The sequence below is a fragment of the Peromyscus californicus genome, unplaced genomic scaffold (assembly GCF_007827085.1).
Source record: "Peromyscus californicus insignis strain IS unplaced genomic scaffold, ASM782708v3 Scaffold_1__1_contigs__length_55948999, whole genome shotgun sequence".
Taxonomy (NCBI): Eukaryota; Metazoa; Chordata; class Mammalia; order Rodentia; family Cricetidae; genus Peromyscus; species Peromyscus californicus.
In genome coordinates this window covers 54,963,939-54,982,087 of record NW_026294492.1, presented here as the reverse complement: position 1 = coordinate 54,982,087, position 18,149 = coordinate 54,963,939, and the positions used below count along the sequence as shown (strand labels likewise).

The following is an 18,149-nucleotide window of genomic DNA, read 5'->3' as shown; positions in this document are numbered from 1 at the left end:
CCCCTGCAGGATGCTCTGAGGGTGGGATTCCCAGTGAGGCCCTCTAAAAGCTATACCATGTATCTCCTCCCTTGCTGGGTCTCTAGAGGCAAGAGCACAGACCTACTGGATGGCACAGAATGAGGAGGTTGAGAGGGTCCCCACTGTGGTTACTGGCTGCAGCATTTGAGGTCCGCCTGCTGGGGGAGGGGAACCGGCAGGAGCTGCCCTAGATCTTCCTAGGCCACTCTGAGGTCACATGGCAGACACCCCCCCAGTCCAGGAAGGACCACAGAAACCCCCTCTGGACCAGAAGGTCAGGGGAGACGGACGGACGGGCTCCCGGCTCTACCTATCCCTCCAGACCTGCCTGAGACCGAGTTCTGCCGTAGCCCGGGAGGAGGTGTTGACGATGGCCCCACACAAGCTGAGCACACGCTCAACTCCCTTCCCCAGCACGGAGGGGAGCTGGGTCAGCTCTGGCCACCTACACCCTGTCTCTCCTTCCCCAGTCACCCCATGATGCTAATACCCTGAGTACCAAATCAATGGCTTAAAAAAGTCTGGCATGTTCACTGTAACTTGCCAAGAAAAGTACAGAGTGGGCAGGGCTGGGGGGGTCCCGCGCCACAGCTCTGCCACCTGTGGGAGCTCAGGGGCGCCACAGGTGGCTCTGGGTGGCCCTGCTGGTCCCTGGCAGGTTACCTTGTTGAGCGCGGCGAACTGCAGCCAGAAGCGCAGCTGCGACATGGTCGGGGTGTGGGGCGCTGAGTGGCCGCTGGGTCCCCCTGGAAGAGCTGCTGGGGAGCAGCAGCCTCATGACCACGGAGGCAGCAGGCTCAGCAGCTCCGTGGGGCACGGAGGCAGCAGCGATCCTGCTGGCCCCATTTGCATGAGGGTTAGTCACCGGCTCCGACTTCCCCTAAGGCTGGGCTGAGTTTCAGGAAATGATGCCTGCCTGGTAAGTCAGGGCAGTTACTGGCAGAGTGCGGAGAATTACTGTAGGGGGCGGATCGGCCCAGAAGGGCTGTCAACAGCGGCGCACCCTGCTGGGCCCAGCTCCGGGTCTGGCCCCACTCCTCGGGGCATCTCATGAGGGTAGGGGACAAAGCCTCGGCTTCCCCAGGACTACCAAAGTCCTCGACTCTCTGTCCTGTGCCCCGCCCCAAGGATGGCAGGGACTAGGGGCTGGAGGGACATTGTAAGAAGCTGAGCTAGGGGAACTGAGGTCTAGGTACCTTTCTATTCCTCCCGTAAGCTGAGCTCCTCAGCCCTTCATCAAACCATATTCTCAAGCTTCCTCACCCCAGGGCCACAAGTGGTCATTCCTGATGTCCCTGAAGGAGCTGGGGTGTCGAGGAGACCCCAGGGTCAAACCGTGAGGGAGAAGACCCTTCCCCTGTAGGCAGGCAGGGATGCAGCACAGCGGTGTGATCCCCCACAGGTCTATAATCATTCACAGCTGTCCCCCCCCACACACCAGGACAAGCCTCTCCTGTTAGAGGGAGAGGGATCTCTGAAGAGAGCCACACAGTGCCAGAACTCCTGGGAAGGAGGTTGAGGATCCCATCCAGGGACAAAGAGCCCTAGCCACCTTGTCAGGTCCAGGGGGCCACAGGTTCTCCTAGATTCTCACACCCTTGGCCACCCAGGACAAAGGCCCCAGAAGCAGCAGATGGAGCAAACCATGTGCCCGGCCCTCAGTGACCGTGGCAGTATCAGTCCTACCCAGGAGCCCCTGTCCCTACGCAGGCACTGAGCAAAGTGTCAATTCCAGTCATCAAAGTGAAGCCAGGCATTGTGGAGCATGCTTGCCATCACCCTAGAGAGGCTGAGGCAGGAAGATTGCGAGAACAGCCTGGGCTACACTGCAAGAGCCTATCTCAGTAAACGTAAAACAGAACGGAGAGTGACCAATACCTCCAAAGACAGCTAGACTCAAAAGTCAGCAACAGTGAATGCTGACCAGGATGTGGGGGGCTGAAGCCCAGAGACCCGGGGAAGCAGCCGGCAAGCTCCACAGACGCATTTCCAGACACTTGTGGGAAAACTAGGAGCACCCACAGCAGTGAATCAGTCATCGCCCACCAATGCACACAGCACGCTTTGTCCACAGGCAGGAGTGTCCCACAGCCATGCACAGGAGACGCCAGCAGGACACAGCAGGAAGAACCTTGAGGACACGGGGCTCAGTGAGAGAACCAGACACCATGCATGGGCTGGGTATGAGATGGAGTAATCTCTCACAGGGACACACTTTCCTCTGAGGAGACAGGATGTTCTAGAACTGGATAGAGGTGAGGCCAGCCTGCGTCTATAAATATACTCTATGCAGCCAAGGCTACCCCTGAACTCCTGATCTGCCTGTGGGAGGTCAGTGTACTCTGAAAGGACAATCTTTACAGCTGTGTGAATTCTGATTTAAAAAGAACTGTCAGCCAGGCGTGGTGGCGCACGCCTTTAATTCCAGCACTGGGGAGGCAGAGGCAGGTGGATCTTGAGTTCAAGGCCAGCCTGGTCTACAGAGCGAGTTTCCAGGACAGCCAGGGCTACAGAGAGACCCTGTGTGTATGTGGTAGTGGTGGTGATGGTGGTGTGTGTGTGGGGGGGGGGAGGTTCAGGAGGACAGGGACAGATGGAACCGATGTGAAAAAGCTCAAGTCCCAAACAACCCACGTGTGCGGGTGCAGGGCCTGAGGGCCTCCCAGGGGTCGGATTCGGGTGGGCACGAGAGAGCACTCAGGGTGTGGCAGGGAGGATCTCTGACCATGGCTGTGAGGTCACTCTGCCCCTCATAGCCCCTGGAGGCCAGGCCATGTGGGCTGCTAGGCAAGGGGGCTCTAGAGGCCAGGAGGACTCAAGGCTAGGGCACAGAGTGGCTGAGACCAGTTAGGCTGGGAGGAGGGAGAGCTGGGGACAGGGTGAAGAGGGTCCTGATGGACAGGGTCAGACTAGAGCACAAAGCCCAGGGGCGGGACATTTGCTGATGTGGAAGTCTGTGGCTATGGCCAGGGGTGGGTGGCAGGGCTGGACAGAGGGCGTGGATGGGGTCCCAGGCTGGTTTTTGGATCTGGTAGAAGCAGTGGGGGTGAGGGTCCCTTACAGGGGCAGCCTGCACCTCATCTGACCCCACCATGTCTTCTGCCTTGGCTCCCCTCCCCCTGCCAACCTGGTGGAGGGCTGTGCGGCCAGGCTGGGAATAGCAGAGGGTTCCCTGTACCACATCAAAGGGACAGAGTAGGACCGGGAGGGCTGCTGGCCTCACAGGGGGCCCAGGGCAGAGCTGTCTGTACATCTGACATGGTGGCTTACGTGTGTGATCCCGGCACTCGAGGCTTAGGCAGGAGCACCACCATGGAATCAAGGCCAGCCTGGGCTACACAATGAAACTTTGGTCTTATATAAAGTGAAATAAGCCGGGCCTGGTGGCATACGTCTTTAGTGTCAGCACTCGGGAGGCAAAGTTCAAGTCCAGCCTGGTCTACATAATGAATTCCAGAACAGTTAGTGCTATGTAGAGAGACCCCGTCTCAACCACAACAACAAAAATCCAAGCAACCAAACAAAAAGAATACAGGAACTGGTGCTGGGCTTGTGGGATAGAGTGGGCGCGGGCACACATAGAGCCCTGGGGTTCATCCCAGACACCACATAAATCAGGTATGGGAGGTAGAGGCAGGAGGATCAGAAGTTCAAGGTCATCCTCAGCTACACAGTGAGTTCAGGGCTAGCCTGTACTACATGAGACCCTGTTTAAAAAAAAACAAACAGAAACTATAAAATTAAATTTTAAATATAGAAGCTGGAGAGAAGGCTCAGAGGTTCAATTCCCAGCACCCACATTGCAGTTCACAACTGTCTGTAACTCCAGTTACAGGGGATCTGACACCCTCACACAGACAAATGTGTGCATAAAATTGAAATAAATAAAAACAAAAACAGCGCCAGGGGTGGGTGGTGGGTGTGACACACGCCTTTGATCCCAGCACTCGGGAGGCAGAGGCAGGCGGATCTTGGTGAGTTTGAGGCCAGTCTGGTCTACAGAGCGAGATCCAGGACAGGCACCAAAACTACACAGAGAAACCCTGTCTCGAAAAACCAAGGGAAAAAAAAAAACACCCCAAATCCAAAAACAGCAAACAAATAAAACATTTCTGTTAGAACAGCCTGTGTCTGGGCCTGACTCCTAGCAACACAGTCCAGCAGAAATATTGGGCTACTAGGAAGTCCCACAGGGTCAGGGTTGAGTTTTTACTCAACCACAGATGTCCCTATGGGATAGAGGGACGGACAAAGGAGCTGAGACACAGGACGGTGAGGACAGGCTCAGACACCTGGTGACTGGGGTGGTGGGAGTGGCCAGGGAGGGGCTGTGCAGACCAGCCTCACACCAGGCTCTGCAGCTGGAGAGCCAGGTTCTCAATGGTTTGGGCCCCAGTCCCCCTGCCCTGCCTACTCCCTGCCTCTCCACAAGCCCCGGCCCGTGGCTCACAAGTTCTGTGCACAGCCTGGGCCACAGTGCTGTGGATCTCCATGCGCAGGGTCCCCCCTGCCCACCTCTCTAGTCGTGGCAGCAGTCAGCGTGGCTTCCCGTAAGCGAGCGCCCCTCTCTGGCTCTCCTTTCTGTGATGCCGGTAAACTGCTGGGCAGGCAGCGGCCAGACCTCTGATCCCCGACTAGCATTTGTGGAGCAGTCGATGCAGCCCCTGGGCAGGGCGGGAGGCGGGAGGCGGCCGCGGCACCGCTCCTTCCTGAGCGTGAGCTCATCGAGCTTCCCAGCAACCAGCCAGGGAGCACGTTAGGAGACACACAGTCTTGGAGGGATGTGGGGGGCCTGGGGTGCAGGCCTACCTGTGCACACAGGGCTCTGGTCCTCCCTGCACAGGGCCACGGCTAAGAATGTGGCCTCAGGGCAGCTGCAGGGCTAGTCGGGCACTGTGAATGTTGAGGACCCAGGGCATTCCAGGAGGGGTAGAGGAAGGGCAGGTGGCTAGACGGCAGGTCCCTCCCCTTGCCTCCAGCACCCCCTACTCCCAAGCTAACAGTCAACCCTGTCTGTACCCCGGAAACAGAAGCTTCCACTGACCGCACACAGTGGTCACCTGCACTCGCACACCCAGGAGGGTGTGCACCCAAGAACCACAGGGGCAGATCCCCATGGGAACCCTTGTCATCCATGACGGTCACATGATGACCAAGTGCTGCAGGTGAGCGGACAACACACGAGTGCTGCTCAGCCATGAAAGGTAGTGACACAGTGTGGAGGGACCGGAACATCGCGACAGACCCAGACGCAAAAGGCCACACAATGTGGGACTCCACGACAGCAAATGTCCAGAGCAGGAGAATCCAAAGACAGGAAAAGGAGTCTTAGGTGCTGGGGACCGAGGAGGGAGAGGTGGTAATTCATGGGATGAGTGACATGGTAGCTTTGGAATCACATGATGTCTCAACTTAAAAAACAAAACTCAAGAATGGAGACAAAACCAGACGTTGAGTACCCACGCACCTGCATGGCCCAGGTGGGCTATGCCCACAGGGGTCTGTGGAACTGTTCCGGTCATCCAGCAGGGATATCAGAGCCCATGGGGTAGGGGCTCCATGCCACCTGGAGATGGAAGGCGGAGCAGGGATGCACGGGGCCCTTTCCTTGCAGAAGCAGGTGACTGAGGGCTGGGGCTGGCTGAAAAGGAAGGCAGGGCTCCAGGAGGTACGGTCAGGAACTCAGGACACTCCGCAGGAGCCCCAAGTGACCACCGCATAAGACGGGTCCAGTCAACAGCTACTGGGGCCCCAGGTGTCGAAGGTGTCCTGGGAGCCGACCCCATGCTGGGGGAGGGGACTCCCACAGCTCACAGCAGAGGTGACTTCCAAGCTGCCATGAGCACAGGAGGCTCCTCTCCACGAGGAAGGGACAGGCAGAATGACGGACACTACTCTGGGTTTCTTCTGTTTCTTTTCCTGTTGCAGTTTTCTTGTTGCTTTGAGGCGGAATCTCGAGGTGTAGCCCAGGAACACCCAAGACTATCCTCCTGCCTAGCTCCGAGCTAGGACGACAGGAGGACTTTCTCCTTAGAGGGGGAAGTCACATGGCTCATCTCCTTTCTCTTTGTGCTTCTTCTAGCAGGAAACTGGAGGGCTTGTGATTAGTGCCCAGCTGCCTGAGGGTTTCTTCTCTGCTGGCTCGGGGCAGGGCTGGGTTTTCTGTCCGACTCCTGGCTCCCACTGCAGTGGTGAACACGTCCATACAGAGCACAGAGGCCTGGGCCTACAGGGCAGGAACTCTATACCAGGTGGGTGGGGCTGGCACCACACCCTGCCAGCCCCTGGGCTCTTGACTCTCACCGTCCTGCCTCCCTCTGAGCTCTAGGGAGAGGTCCCCAGCTCAGGGCTCTCACTGAAGCACTCTTCATGTCCCTTCTGCCCTGCCATGACGCTTGGCTCAAGTCTGTCCTCCTTGTTCCATGGAATTCCAGGCCATCCACGGCCTGCAGAGGTGGTGGAGGTGGAGGCAGGTGACAAGCTCGGTCCCACAACCAGTGGTTTTAATAGAGTCCCCTGGGTCCAAGCTTCTGTGGACAGGGCACAGGCATCTTGGGGACAGTGTGTGCAGGACACACGTTACAGCAGGTACTCAATAAATGCTCATCCTCTGGATGGACATGGCCATCTGCCATGAGAGGTAACAGCTAGCCACCATGTCGCCAGGTGTGTTGGGACAAACAGGGTTCAGACAAGGAGCAGACCACAAGAGCACAGCTGGCGGGGGGACAGGCCTCAGGGAGCTCTGACCACAGGGAGGAGGCAGGTGTGGGCCTCCGGCATCAGAAGAGATGGAGACAGAGACACGAAGACAGAGGGCAGAGACGAGACAGGGAGACAATACAGAGACAGAGTGTGATGGCTGATCTTGTTGCCAGCTCAACCACATCTGGAACAACTAACCCAAGCAGCTGGGTACACCTGTGGGGGCTCTCCTGACGGGACCCTCACCCGGGCCACACCCTCCGGCGGCAGGCCACACCCTCCGGCGGCAGGCCACACCCTCCGGCGGCAGGCCACACCCTCCGGCGGCAGCCCACAGGAGGAGGCCGCGTTTGCTCTCCACCTGCTTGCCCGCTCTGGCTGGCAGGCTCCTCTGCCCTGCGGCTGAGGCTTCCTTCACTGGTGTGAGAGCCCACTTCCCCGGATCCCAGTGCAGACTGAGACCAGCAGTTCCCCAGGAACCCTCCAGGACTCCAGCGCTGGACTGGGACTGCTGAGACCTGTTTGTGGACTGAGCAACTGCTGGAGACAATCACGCTTGGATTAGGACTACCCAGACCACAGCCTATAAGCCACACTACCAAATGGCCACATGTCTGTATCTACATCTATGTGTGTGTGTGTAATATATATTATATGTTCATTCATTGCTCTGTCTTCTAGAACCCTGACTAACACACAGAGAGACAGACACACAGACGAAGACAGAAGGCAGACGAGGCAAGGAGATGCGGGCTGACAGGCATGGCCTCCTCGCTGTGTCTGAGGAGCCTGATGACACCACACTCTACACTTCTGGAGAGACGGGGTGACAGACATGTGCCGCTGCCCTGGCGCTGCCCTGGGACAGCTGGCTGCTGGGAGTCCCTGGGTGGCAGTGAGAGGGGCTGGCGGGGCAGATGCCCTGGTGACCCATGGGGAACGGGATTCTGACCCTTTCCTGTGACCTGTGGGGGGCTTTTCTGCCAGCACAGGCTACAGAGGGCTTGAGTGAGGCCTGCAGGGAGGTCCCGCCACAATGCAGGCTGTGAGGCGGGCATGAGAGCCCATGGAGGCAGACGACGGACCCGTGGGACACAGACCGTGGTAACCTCAGCCTTCCTCATGCCGCCCCCCTGGCTATGGAAAAGTCACCTCCAGACACAACTCTGAGGCGAAGTCTCAACGGCCAGTGACAGCAGATCTCAATCCCAGGATGCCAAGACCAGTCTGGGTGGCTTGATTCTCCTGCCCAGAGTGGCCTTGCATCCCTGTCCCATCAGCCCTGCTGAAGACGGAGGCCACAGCCATGGCTCAGGGCCCTGTGCAGTGGACACAAGGGTGGCTGTTACCTGAGGGAAGTCGCCGCTCTTGGAGAAGATGCTGGGGACAGAGGCTGTGGTGGGGTATCTGATGTCGGGGCAGGACTGGCCACCAAGGAATGGGGTGGAACCCACGAACTGTCTGCAAAAATAAGGACAGCGACCATGCGGCTGAGCGAGGCAAGGGGGAGAAAAGGGTCCCAATGCGCCCTCAACGTGTGGGAGCTCAGTCACAAGGCCTGTAAGGCTCGGCCCGCCAAGCTGGGCAGTCATGGATCCAGCCCAGGCGTTTCTGACAGACGCACAGCTTAGCCAGCCAGCGCCTCCTCCATGGCCCTCAGACTCTACACCCCGACAAGCACGACCCAAGGCCCTGGTTCCCCGTCCATCTGCACCTTGCCCTGTTTCTCAATGGCCAAGGACAGTGAAGAGAAGGGTGTGAATGGACAGAGGCCCGTCCGTCTGTCCGTCACAGCTGCCTTTCTCCCACCGTCAGAGTAATGAGGCCCTACAGGGAGGAGGGCGGGACCCAGTGAGCTGAGCCTGGGGTGGGGGTGGGGAAGTCACAGGGGCAGGGGAGGAGGCGGTTGGTCCCAGAGCCTCTCCACTTGGAGCTCCAACTCTGTGTCCTCCTTGGTTCCTGGGGCAAAGGGACGATGGCCATCCCTAGGGCCTCTACCTCTTATCTGGAGAGGTTTGCCAAAATGATGTGAAGGCTGAGCTCACATAACCAATTCCAGAGTCCGGTCCCTACAGGAGAGGACCTGCACCCAGAAGAGCTAGGCGTGGCCACAGACACAGATAACCTCAGCAATGGGACAGGCAGGGCCAAACAGTGGTGTGCTCCAGGTCCAGTGAGAGATCCCCCTCAAAAACCAAGATGGAAGCCGGGCGGTGGTGGCGCACGCCTTTAATCCCAGCACTCGGGAGGCAGAGCCAGGTGGATCTCTGTGAGTTCGAGGCCAGCCTGGACTACCAAGTGAGTTCCAGGAAAAGGCGCAAAGCTACACAGAGAAACCCTGTCTCGAAAAACCAAAAAAAAAAAAAAAAAAAACCAAGATGGAGGGGGCTGAAGAGATGGCTCAGTGGTTAGAGCACCAGCTCCTCTTCCGGAGGACTCAGGTTCCCAGCACTTACATGGTGGCTCACAACCATCTGTAACTCCAGTTCTAGGGGATCCAAAACTGTCTTCTGGCCTCCATGGCATGCACGTCATATATAAACATACATGCAGTCAAAATACCCATAAATGAGCTGGGTGTGACAGCCACCCTTTAGTCCCAGCCCTGGGGAAGAAGAGGCAGGTGGATCTCTGTGAGTTCCAGGCCAGCCTGGGCTACACAGGGAGTTCCAGGCCAGCCTGGGCTACACAGGGAGTTCAGTCAGGGTTACACTGAGTGAGACCCTGTCTCAAGTTTAAAGGGGAAAAAAAAGGTGTTGAGTGACTGAGGAATATGCCCAGCACTGACTTCTGGCTCCACATGTTGTAGTAAATATCTGTTCTGTCTATGACCTTGAAACAGATGTCTGTTCTATGTGACCTTGAAGCACCGCCCCTAGAGATGTAGCAGGTAACTGCTCTACCTATGACCTTGAAGTACCTGCCCCTGGGGCGTGGCCTCCGGCTACCCTTAAGACCTAAGCTGCATGTACAGGGCTCTCTTCTCTCTCATGGGCCTGGACGGCGGACTGACTCAGCGCCTCAGCATTCCAGGACCCTGTTTTAGTGGGTTCTTTCCTAATAAATCCCTTTTGCCCTTTAAGCAGACTCCCATGGATTTATCGCTATAACATGGACAGGTACACACGTGTACACCCACCCACCCACCCACACACCCCTACGAACAGTAGGAGCAGGCTCGCACACACCCTGGAGCAGAGCTCTGACCACATCTGCTCTGAGCTGTCTGCACAGGGCACGCTCCCCAGGCAAACGTCTTCCAAGCCTTCCAAACCCAGGACTCTCTAGGGGCCTTGGAGTCCTCTCCCAGCATCCTTTGCCACTTCAAACCCAGATGATTTGTCCTGACACAGGACTCTGCAAACACGCTCTCTCTAGACTCTGGGGTCCTCCTGTCTGCTCTACTGTATGGGGTGGCTCTGGCCATGCAGAGTTGGGGTGAAGCCCCTCTGAATACTTACTGGTTTTCACTGGAGAAGGTGGGATAGGAGGCCGGTGAAAAACTGCTCCACCAGGGACAGTGCAGGAGTCGATTCTGAAACACAGGGGGCATCAGGTATTAGCAGGAAGAAAGCAGGGCCCAGTGCAAAGGGCAGGGGTTATGGAGAACCACTAAATCAGCTAGTGTCTCAGCTTCCCCATGAGCATGAGGGAAGCCACGGAGGGTCGCAAGGAAAGCAGAAGGGAGCAAATGACACACTGAATGTGGGTGTGCGGCCCCAGAGGGCTGACCAGGGTCCCTTGCAACAAGATCCCAGGAGGCTATGCTTGGAAAGGGAGAGGGACAAGGCTTGGTGGCAGAGCCCCAGCCTAGAATCCCCCAGTGAGGGGCTGGGGGCGTGGTCAGGGTGGAGCCCCGCCTATAATCCCCAGTGAGGGGTGGGGGCGTGGTCAGGGTGGAGCCCCGCCTAGAATCCCCAGTGAGGGGCTGGGGGCGTGGTCAGGGTGAGGCCCCGCCTAGAATCCCCAGTGAGGGTCTGGGGGCGTGGTCAGGGTGGAGCCCAACCTAGATTCCCCCAGTGAGGAGCTGGGGAGTAGCTTAGGCTGGGGGTGTGGTTCCAGGCTCTGAGGCCCCAAGGGTACTCTGGGCAAAGTTGAGGTTTACCCAGGACCTCTTCAACAAGGGACCAGCATTCCTATCCCTAATGGGGCTTTGATGCTGCCCTGGAATGTCACCATAAAGGACCACATTGTGGTGGTCCCAGCACCATGCACTGGGAGCCCACCACCCCTGGTTCTGTCCCTGGGCTCCTGTTTGGGAATCACAGCATGGGGACAGATGGAGGGACGAGAAGGTGGCACTATTTATAGCAGAGGAAACTGGACTCTCTCCAAAGGCCCCACAATAGGGAAATAATTAAGTAAATTACGGGCTGTGGATGAAGGAATAGTGGGCGGGGAACACGGAGGGCCAAGCAGAGAGGCAGGAACTGGGCACAGCCTGGCTGCTGCGGGCCACAGGTACTGGACTCCAGCCAGGGTTTCTGGGCTGTGAGCGACACTCTGGGTGTTGGTCGCTGCTGCTCCCCAACTCCCTAATATGGGAGCTCCACTAACGACCTTTCCTCTTCCCTGCTCCAGCACAGGAGTGTGTGGTGTCGGCTGGGCACGGTGTGCGCACTGGTAAGCGGTAAGCACCACCCCACCTGGTCGGTCCTTCAGTGTCTCAGCTGTCCCCACCTGTGTCCCCTGGGACTATGCTATGACATGGCTCTGGCTCACCCTCACCCTGTCTGACCGCCCACCCTTCCTGTGTCTGTCCTGCATCCTCAGGGCCTGTGATAGCACAAGGAGACAGAGGGCAGAGGGGCTGCCTTCCTTAAGAGCAGCCCCTGCCGGGAGCTGAGGCAGGACTGCTGGAGTTCCAGGCCAGTCCGGGGACAGAGTGAGACCCTGTCTCAAAGAACCCAAAAGCAAGGCTGGACTGGGGCTCTTTGCAGCATGCAAGTCCTGGATTCCATTTCCAGCACCACAGACACCAGGTGTGGTGGTGCATGACTGTCACCCTGGCTTTCAGGAGGTGGAGCCAGGAGTTCGTGATCACCCTCCCATACTGGCAAACTTGGGGCCAGCTTGGGTTACCCGAAACCCAGCCTCAAACACAAACAATAAACAAACAAACAGAAGCCCTCTACTGCGGATTGTGGGCCAGGAGACTCGGGAGGATGCTGCGGGCGGGTCAGGGTCAAAGTCAACTTACCCTCACTCAGGGACAGGACCCTGTCCAGGGTGTCACAGGGAGCTAGGGAATTCCAAAGGTTGTCATGGCAGACTTGCCATCAGGGCATCCACTATGTCCCCTGGGGTGGCTGCAAGATCAAGGGCAAGGCTCACCTGTAACTGGATGCCACCTCCGGGTGGCGGGAGCTCGGGCGGAGGAGGGAAGTCCCCATCCATGGTGGGCTCCACTGCCAGCATCAGGCGGATGGCAGTGGGGCTCCGCGACCCGCGGGTGGCGGCTATGTGGGCTTCTCACTCTGTGGTGCTGACAGCAGCAGGTGCGGAGTCATGTCCTGTAGTGGCAGAAGAGGCCATCCTGAACTGCCTGCCCGTGAAGGCTCTCCAACTCCTGTCCCTCCCATCTGGGAAGGGGTCAGGGCAGGAGGTACAGATGTGGCTCCTGCCCCACTGAAGCCATCGGCATTGGTCATGGCATGGCTACTACCCACTGGGTCCAGCCACTAGGAACAGAACAGCCTGAGGCCGGCCCTGTGGCCCCATGGGGAGGGTCCTCTGCAGACAGACACCCAGAGCCTGCCAGGAGCCCCAAGTCTCTCGGAAGAACCCCAGAAGTTCCCGCTGGGTCAGACCAAGGAAAGCCCTGATCAGGGTGTCCTAGGCTTAGGGGTGATGAAGCCTGAGCCCCCACACAGTCAAACACAGGACAAATATGCCCTGACCCCAGACCTGAGCCCCCAGGCCGGCCAGGAGGGTGGTGGAATGCAGGCAGGCATCGCACAAGGTTAATCACCAAAGGGGCAGGAGGGGAGAAGGCCCCCGCCCAGTCAAGCCCTGGAGCAGAGCTGGCCTTCCAGTAACTGCCCACAGCCCAGGCTGCAAGCCGCAGGCAGCGGCTTGTGTAATCCAGCCAGGGAAGGGCCTGCCTGGGGATGGTGGTGGGCGGGGGTGGGGGGTAAGGGGGTGGGGGTGGGGCAGCAGGCAGAGGCAAGACTGCCAGCAAGGCCAGAAGTCCTGGTCAGAAGCGGGTCGCGGAGCCCCCCTACCATCCGCCTGATGCTGGCAGTGGAGACTAGCCCCAGCTCACAGCCAACAGCTCAGCAGGCCCAGACCTGTGGCAGCCTGGTCACCACTGAACAGCACTCAGGGCAGCACATGGAGGACAGACACAGTGGAATCTGGGGGACTCGATGTCCTCGTACTTTGGGGTGAACCAGCGATAAGGTTCAATGAACGTTTGCCTGGCCCCGGGTGCTACAAGCCTGTCACCCCGGACGTGAGAAGTCCAGGTGGCCAGATGACAAGTTCAGGACCGGCCTAGGCCAGAGTGCCGCTCAGCTGTTTGCCGGGGTAGACCCTTAGGGTTTGACCCTTAGGACTCCACAAACAAGCTGTGGTGGTGCACACCTGCCACCCCAGCACTGGGGCCGCAGGACGATGAGGCGTCTAAGGCGTCCTTGACAACAGCGAGCTGGAGGATCAGCTCGTGTGTCACACGAGCCACCTGGTGCGGCTTTAACGGCGTGGGGGGCGTGCCTGCACCTGTGCCCGCGCACCGTGTGTGTGCCCGGTGCTCACAGAAGCCAGAAGAGGGCACTGGAACCCCTAGAACTGGACGTACAGACCGGTGTGAGGCATCATACTGGGAATTGAACTTGGGGCCTCTGAAAAGCAGGCAATGCTCCAAACCTGTGGGCCATCTCTCTAGCCTGAGACTGTGTTTTGGTTTGGTTTTTTTTTTTGGTTGTTGTTGTTTTAGTTTGGCTTTTCAAGACAGGGTTTTTCTGTGTAGCTTTGGAGTCTGTCCTGGAACTTACTCTGTAGCCCAGGCTGGCCTTGAACTCACAGAGATCCGCCCGCCTCTGCCTCCCGAGTGCTGGGATTAAAGGCGTGCGCCACCACCGCCTGGCTCTGTTTTGTTTTTTAAGCAAAGGAATAAGGCAGAGACTGGTAGAGTCCTTTGGCCTCTGTGTATGTATCCACACAAGCAGGTGTACAAAACCTCATACACACACGTGCAGGGACACACACACACTCACACACACTCAGGGGCGAGGCAGGCCAGACCCGGCTCCACCTTGGCACCAGTGGCCTTGAGTCTTAGCAGCCCATCAAGTGACGGACCTAACCACTGAGGGGTCCAGACTCTCCTCAGTCCAGCTTCTGCCTCCCAACCAAGTACCTGCAGGTGAGTGGAGCAGACCCCCTTCAGAGCCCAGCCTGTGCTGCTGTCCGTGGCCTGTCTTTACAGGCTCCCGGAAGACCTCCCAGCCCTGCGAAGCTGACCAGTCCTCCAGACAGTCCTCAGGGCCCTGCAGAGCAGCCTGCCCCGTGTGCTGGTGTCCTTTCCTCTCGCCACCTCAGAACACTGGTGCTCCCTCCTGTTCTGAGTGGCAGTCCCCGAAGGTGTGGGTCACGCTTGGTCAGTCAGGGACAGGGGTCAGGTTCAGTAGCCACTAAGTGGTAGGAGCCACCACAGGTGACCTGGGATTTGTGCCTTGGTGATGCTTGCCGGCGCCTCTGAGCAGGCAGAAGGTTCAGGCAGAGGCAGAGGCAGGCGGATCTCTGTGAGTTCGAGGCCAGCCTGGGCTACAGAGTGAGTTCCAGGAAAGACTCAAAGAAACCCTGTCTCGAAAAACCAGAAAAAAAAAAAAAAAAAAAAAAAAAGTTAAAAAGAGCTTGAACAAGCCCAGCAATTCTGCTTCAGCCACGTGCCCAAAGCACAGGTCCACACAAACTCCCACACTGAAATTTAGAATGGCGCCATCCACACAGCTCAGGGTCCATTGGTGGATGGTGGACACAGGGTGTAGACCACCCCCACACCAAAGTATCACACAGCCGTGAGCAGGAGTGGGTTCAGGCACACTCCACAAGGTGGGGGGGCACTGGGGACATTGTGTTCAGTGAGAGAACCAAACAAAACAGACCAGTCTGGGACTCCAGAATAAGAATGTCCAGACCACAGGCTGATGACCCGAGTGGCCAGCAAGAGCAAAGACCCAACTCCTGCAAGCTGTCCTCTGATGTACGCACACACTCCATGGCATGCGCGCATGCACGCACGCACGCGCACACACGCGCACACACGCGCGCGCGCACACACACTCCATGGCATGTGCGCGTGTACATACACACACAGTAAAAATTTTAAATGTCTAGAACAGGAAATCTGGACACGGAATTGGATGTCTAAGTGCTGGGGTTGTGGAAGACACAGCTGTACTTGTGGCCCACACCCAGGGTCCCCTGTGGCCACCCTCACAGGGCAGTGCCCAACCTGAACCTACACCCTATTTGCTAGCACCCATACAGCGTGGCACCACCTCCTCCATCCTTCCCAGCATCCCCTGCGGTCATCCTGTCTCCCAAGGTCTCCCAGGTATCCTGTTTACTGCCGTAAACTCACTCCGGGTTATCCAGGGAGTCCACCAACTCCCAGAATACACTCAGGAGGGGCTGGCAAGACGGTTTAGTGGATAAAGACTTTTTCTTTGGACTGGGTCTCACTGTGTAGACCAGGCTGGCCTTGAACTCACAGGGCTCCACCTATGTCTGCCTCCAAGTGCTGGGATTAAAGGTTGCACCATCATGCCCAACTGAATCACCTGGACTCATGTGGTGGGAGGAGAGAACAATGTCTTACAAGCTGTCCCCTGACCTCCACACGCACATGTATGCACACACACTAAACACACGTACAAAACCAAATTCCTGAATCGAGGTGGCACCACACAGCAGCCTCTGGCTGGGCAGGACTGGACCCGAAGGGCCCTGCCAGGTGACACAGCCTGTTGTGTCTGTTTTTAGGTGTGACTCTAGGTCAGACACTGGTCCCCACACAGGAGGCGGACTCTACGCCATGATCTCCATCACTCTGAAGAGCATGTGGCTTCCTTCTGCACCCAAGTTTCACAGGGAGTAGTCCTGGGGAGACCTGGAACTGGTAAGTGCTCTCGGAGAACCAAGACGGAAGTCAGACCCCTGTTTCTGAGACAGACTCTGGTCCCTCTGTGCATGACGTGGGAGGACATGGGGCCCACTCATGGGCGGCTTCTCCAGTGGCTCCCTGGACCCTGGCCTGGCTGAGGCTTCAGACTAGGTCACAAGACCCCTTTAAGGAGCTGGGACCAGATCCCAAGGCTGTCTTCAGAAGCCTGCAGAGCACAGTTATACATGCTTTCAGGCCCAATACCCAGGATGCTGAGGCAAGAGGATTTCCCCAAGTTCTAAGACAGCCTGAGCTTCAGATGGAGACTCTGTATCAACAAAAATAAGTACGTAAATAAAGAAACAAAAAATAATATAACAGGACTGGGGCTGGGGCTCAGTGGAGAGCCCTGCTGGGCATGCATTACGCTCGGGCTTGACCACAGTCTGCTGCACGCCTGTCCTGCCAGCAGGCACAAGACAAGAAACAGGATCGAGTCCAGGTGAGCTGGGAAGGACGGTGCACACCCTTTTAATCACTAGCCCTGGGAGGCAGAGGCCTGTGGACCTCTGTGAGTGAGTACAGGCTAGCCTGGGCCACATGAGAACAAGCCAACCAAACAAAACAAAGGAAGAACCCTACGGAGCAAAGGCCCTCAGGCTGCTAGAAGTAACCCTGGCCTAGGACATACTGCGCAGCTGCTGGGCCCTCCAGGAGCCTTAGAGCCCATGGCTGTGAATTAGCGTCTCTGGAGTCACCCACTCAAGTGGGTGTCTGGTGTCTGGAATCTGCTGCCCGCAGGGAACCACCAAGTTCTGGGGTTAGACATGCAGGAGCAGGGCCGGGACATATCAGATAGATAGTGCATAAAGAACCCTGTGTTCAACATAACTGAGACCCACAGGCCTCCTCCACAGGAGCTCTGGGGGGCTGGTCTCTCTGCCACAGGGCTCTCACACCCCAAATCCAGTGAGTTCACGAGGCTCAGCTCAGATGTGGCAGAGTCCTGGATGACTCAAGACACCTGATTAGGTCCTGACTTGTCCAGCGAAAGCTGTCTAGTGAGAGAAGATCATGGTCACTCCCATGTCTCGGAGACCTAGCCTTTGGTCACAGAGCCCAGGGTCAGGTAGTCCCTTCCTCTGTACAGACACTGGCCTTGAAGAAACCTCTGGGGCCAGTTACACGGGGAATAGACCGTGAACAGCTGGCGCTGACTAGAAGAGGTACCAACCGTGGACAGGTAGAGATGTGTCCACCCACAGAAGAGGCCCTCTGAGACCGCCTGGACTCCTGGAGGTGGACAATGAGAGCTGGCAAGGGAAACAGGAAGGTTCTAGGCGGGACTCCACCCTGACCACGCCCCCAGCCCTCACTGGGGGATTCTGGGCGGGGCTCTACCCTGACCACGCCCCCAGCCCCTCACTGGGGATTCTAGGCGGGGCTCCACCCTGACCACGCCCCCAGCCCCTCACTGGGGATTCTAGGCGGGGCTCCACCCTGACCACGCCCCAGCCCCTCACTGGGGGATTCTGGGCGGGGCTCCACCCTGACCACGCCCCCAGCCCCTCACTGGGGATTCTAGGCGGGGCTCCATCCTGACCACGCCCCCAGCCCCTCACTGGGGGGATTCTAGGCGGGGCTCTCCCTGACCACGCCCCCAGCCCCTCACTGGGGGATTCTAGGCGGGGCTCCACCCTGGCCACGCCCCCAGCCCCTCACTGGTGGTTCTAGGCGGGGCTCCACCCTGACCATGCCCCCAGCCCCTCCCTGGGGATTCTAGGCGGGGCTCTACCCTGGCCACGCCCCCAGCCCCTCACTGGGGAATTCTAGCAGGGGGCTCCACCCTGACCACGCCCCCAGCCCCTCCCTGGGGATTCTAGGCGGGGCTCCACCCTGGCCACGCCCCCAGCCCCTCACTGGGGAATTCTAGCAGGGGGCTCTACTGCCTAGCCACCTCCCTCACCTGGTTTTTACAACTTTTTTGAGGAACTCGTGAGATGTCAGTGGATAAGGGCACTTGCCAGCAAACCTGACAACCTGAGTTCAACACCTGAGACCCATGTGGTAAAAGGAGTCACTCCTGCAGGCTGCCCTCTGACCTCTACATGCACGTGCCCCCCCCACACAAATAATAACATTTGTGAAAACAACAAGGTCTCAGCAACTTTCCCAGGATGGTCTTAAACTTGGAATCCTCCTGTCGCAGCCTCCCAAGTAGCTGGGAACAAAGACCTGTGCCCCCTCCCCGCTCTCCTCCTTGTTCTCTAAAGTACTGTCATGAGGCTGGAGACAGCTCAGGGGTTGGCACACC

At 58.0% G+C, this 18,149-nt stretch overlaps 1 protein-coding gene across 5 annotated transcripts in view; it reads right to left on the bottom strand.

The window, feature by feature from the left end:
* The window catches only part of Sbno2 (strawberry notch homolog 2), a 46,642-nt gene that overhangs the window by 17,785 nt on the left and 10,708 nt on the right, over nucleotides 1–18,149 (bottom strand). Inside the window, exons 2-4 of one of the 5 annotated variants that reach the window (XM_052747244.1) lie at nucleotides 12,061–12,239; nucleotides 10,188–10,261; nucleotides 8,076–8,187 (exon numbers count right to left, since the gene is read on the bottom strand). In XM_052747244.1, the coding sequence (XP_052603204.1) occupies nucleotides 8,076–8,187; nucleotides 10,188–10,261; nucleotides 12,061–12,144 (270 nt within the window). In that variant the 5' untranslated portion in view covers nucleotides 12,145–12,239. The other 4 variants (XM_052747247.1, XM_052747248.1, XM_052747246.1 and 1 more) reach the window with 4 other exon arrangements.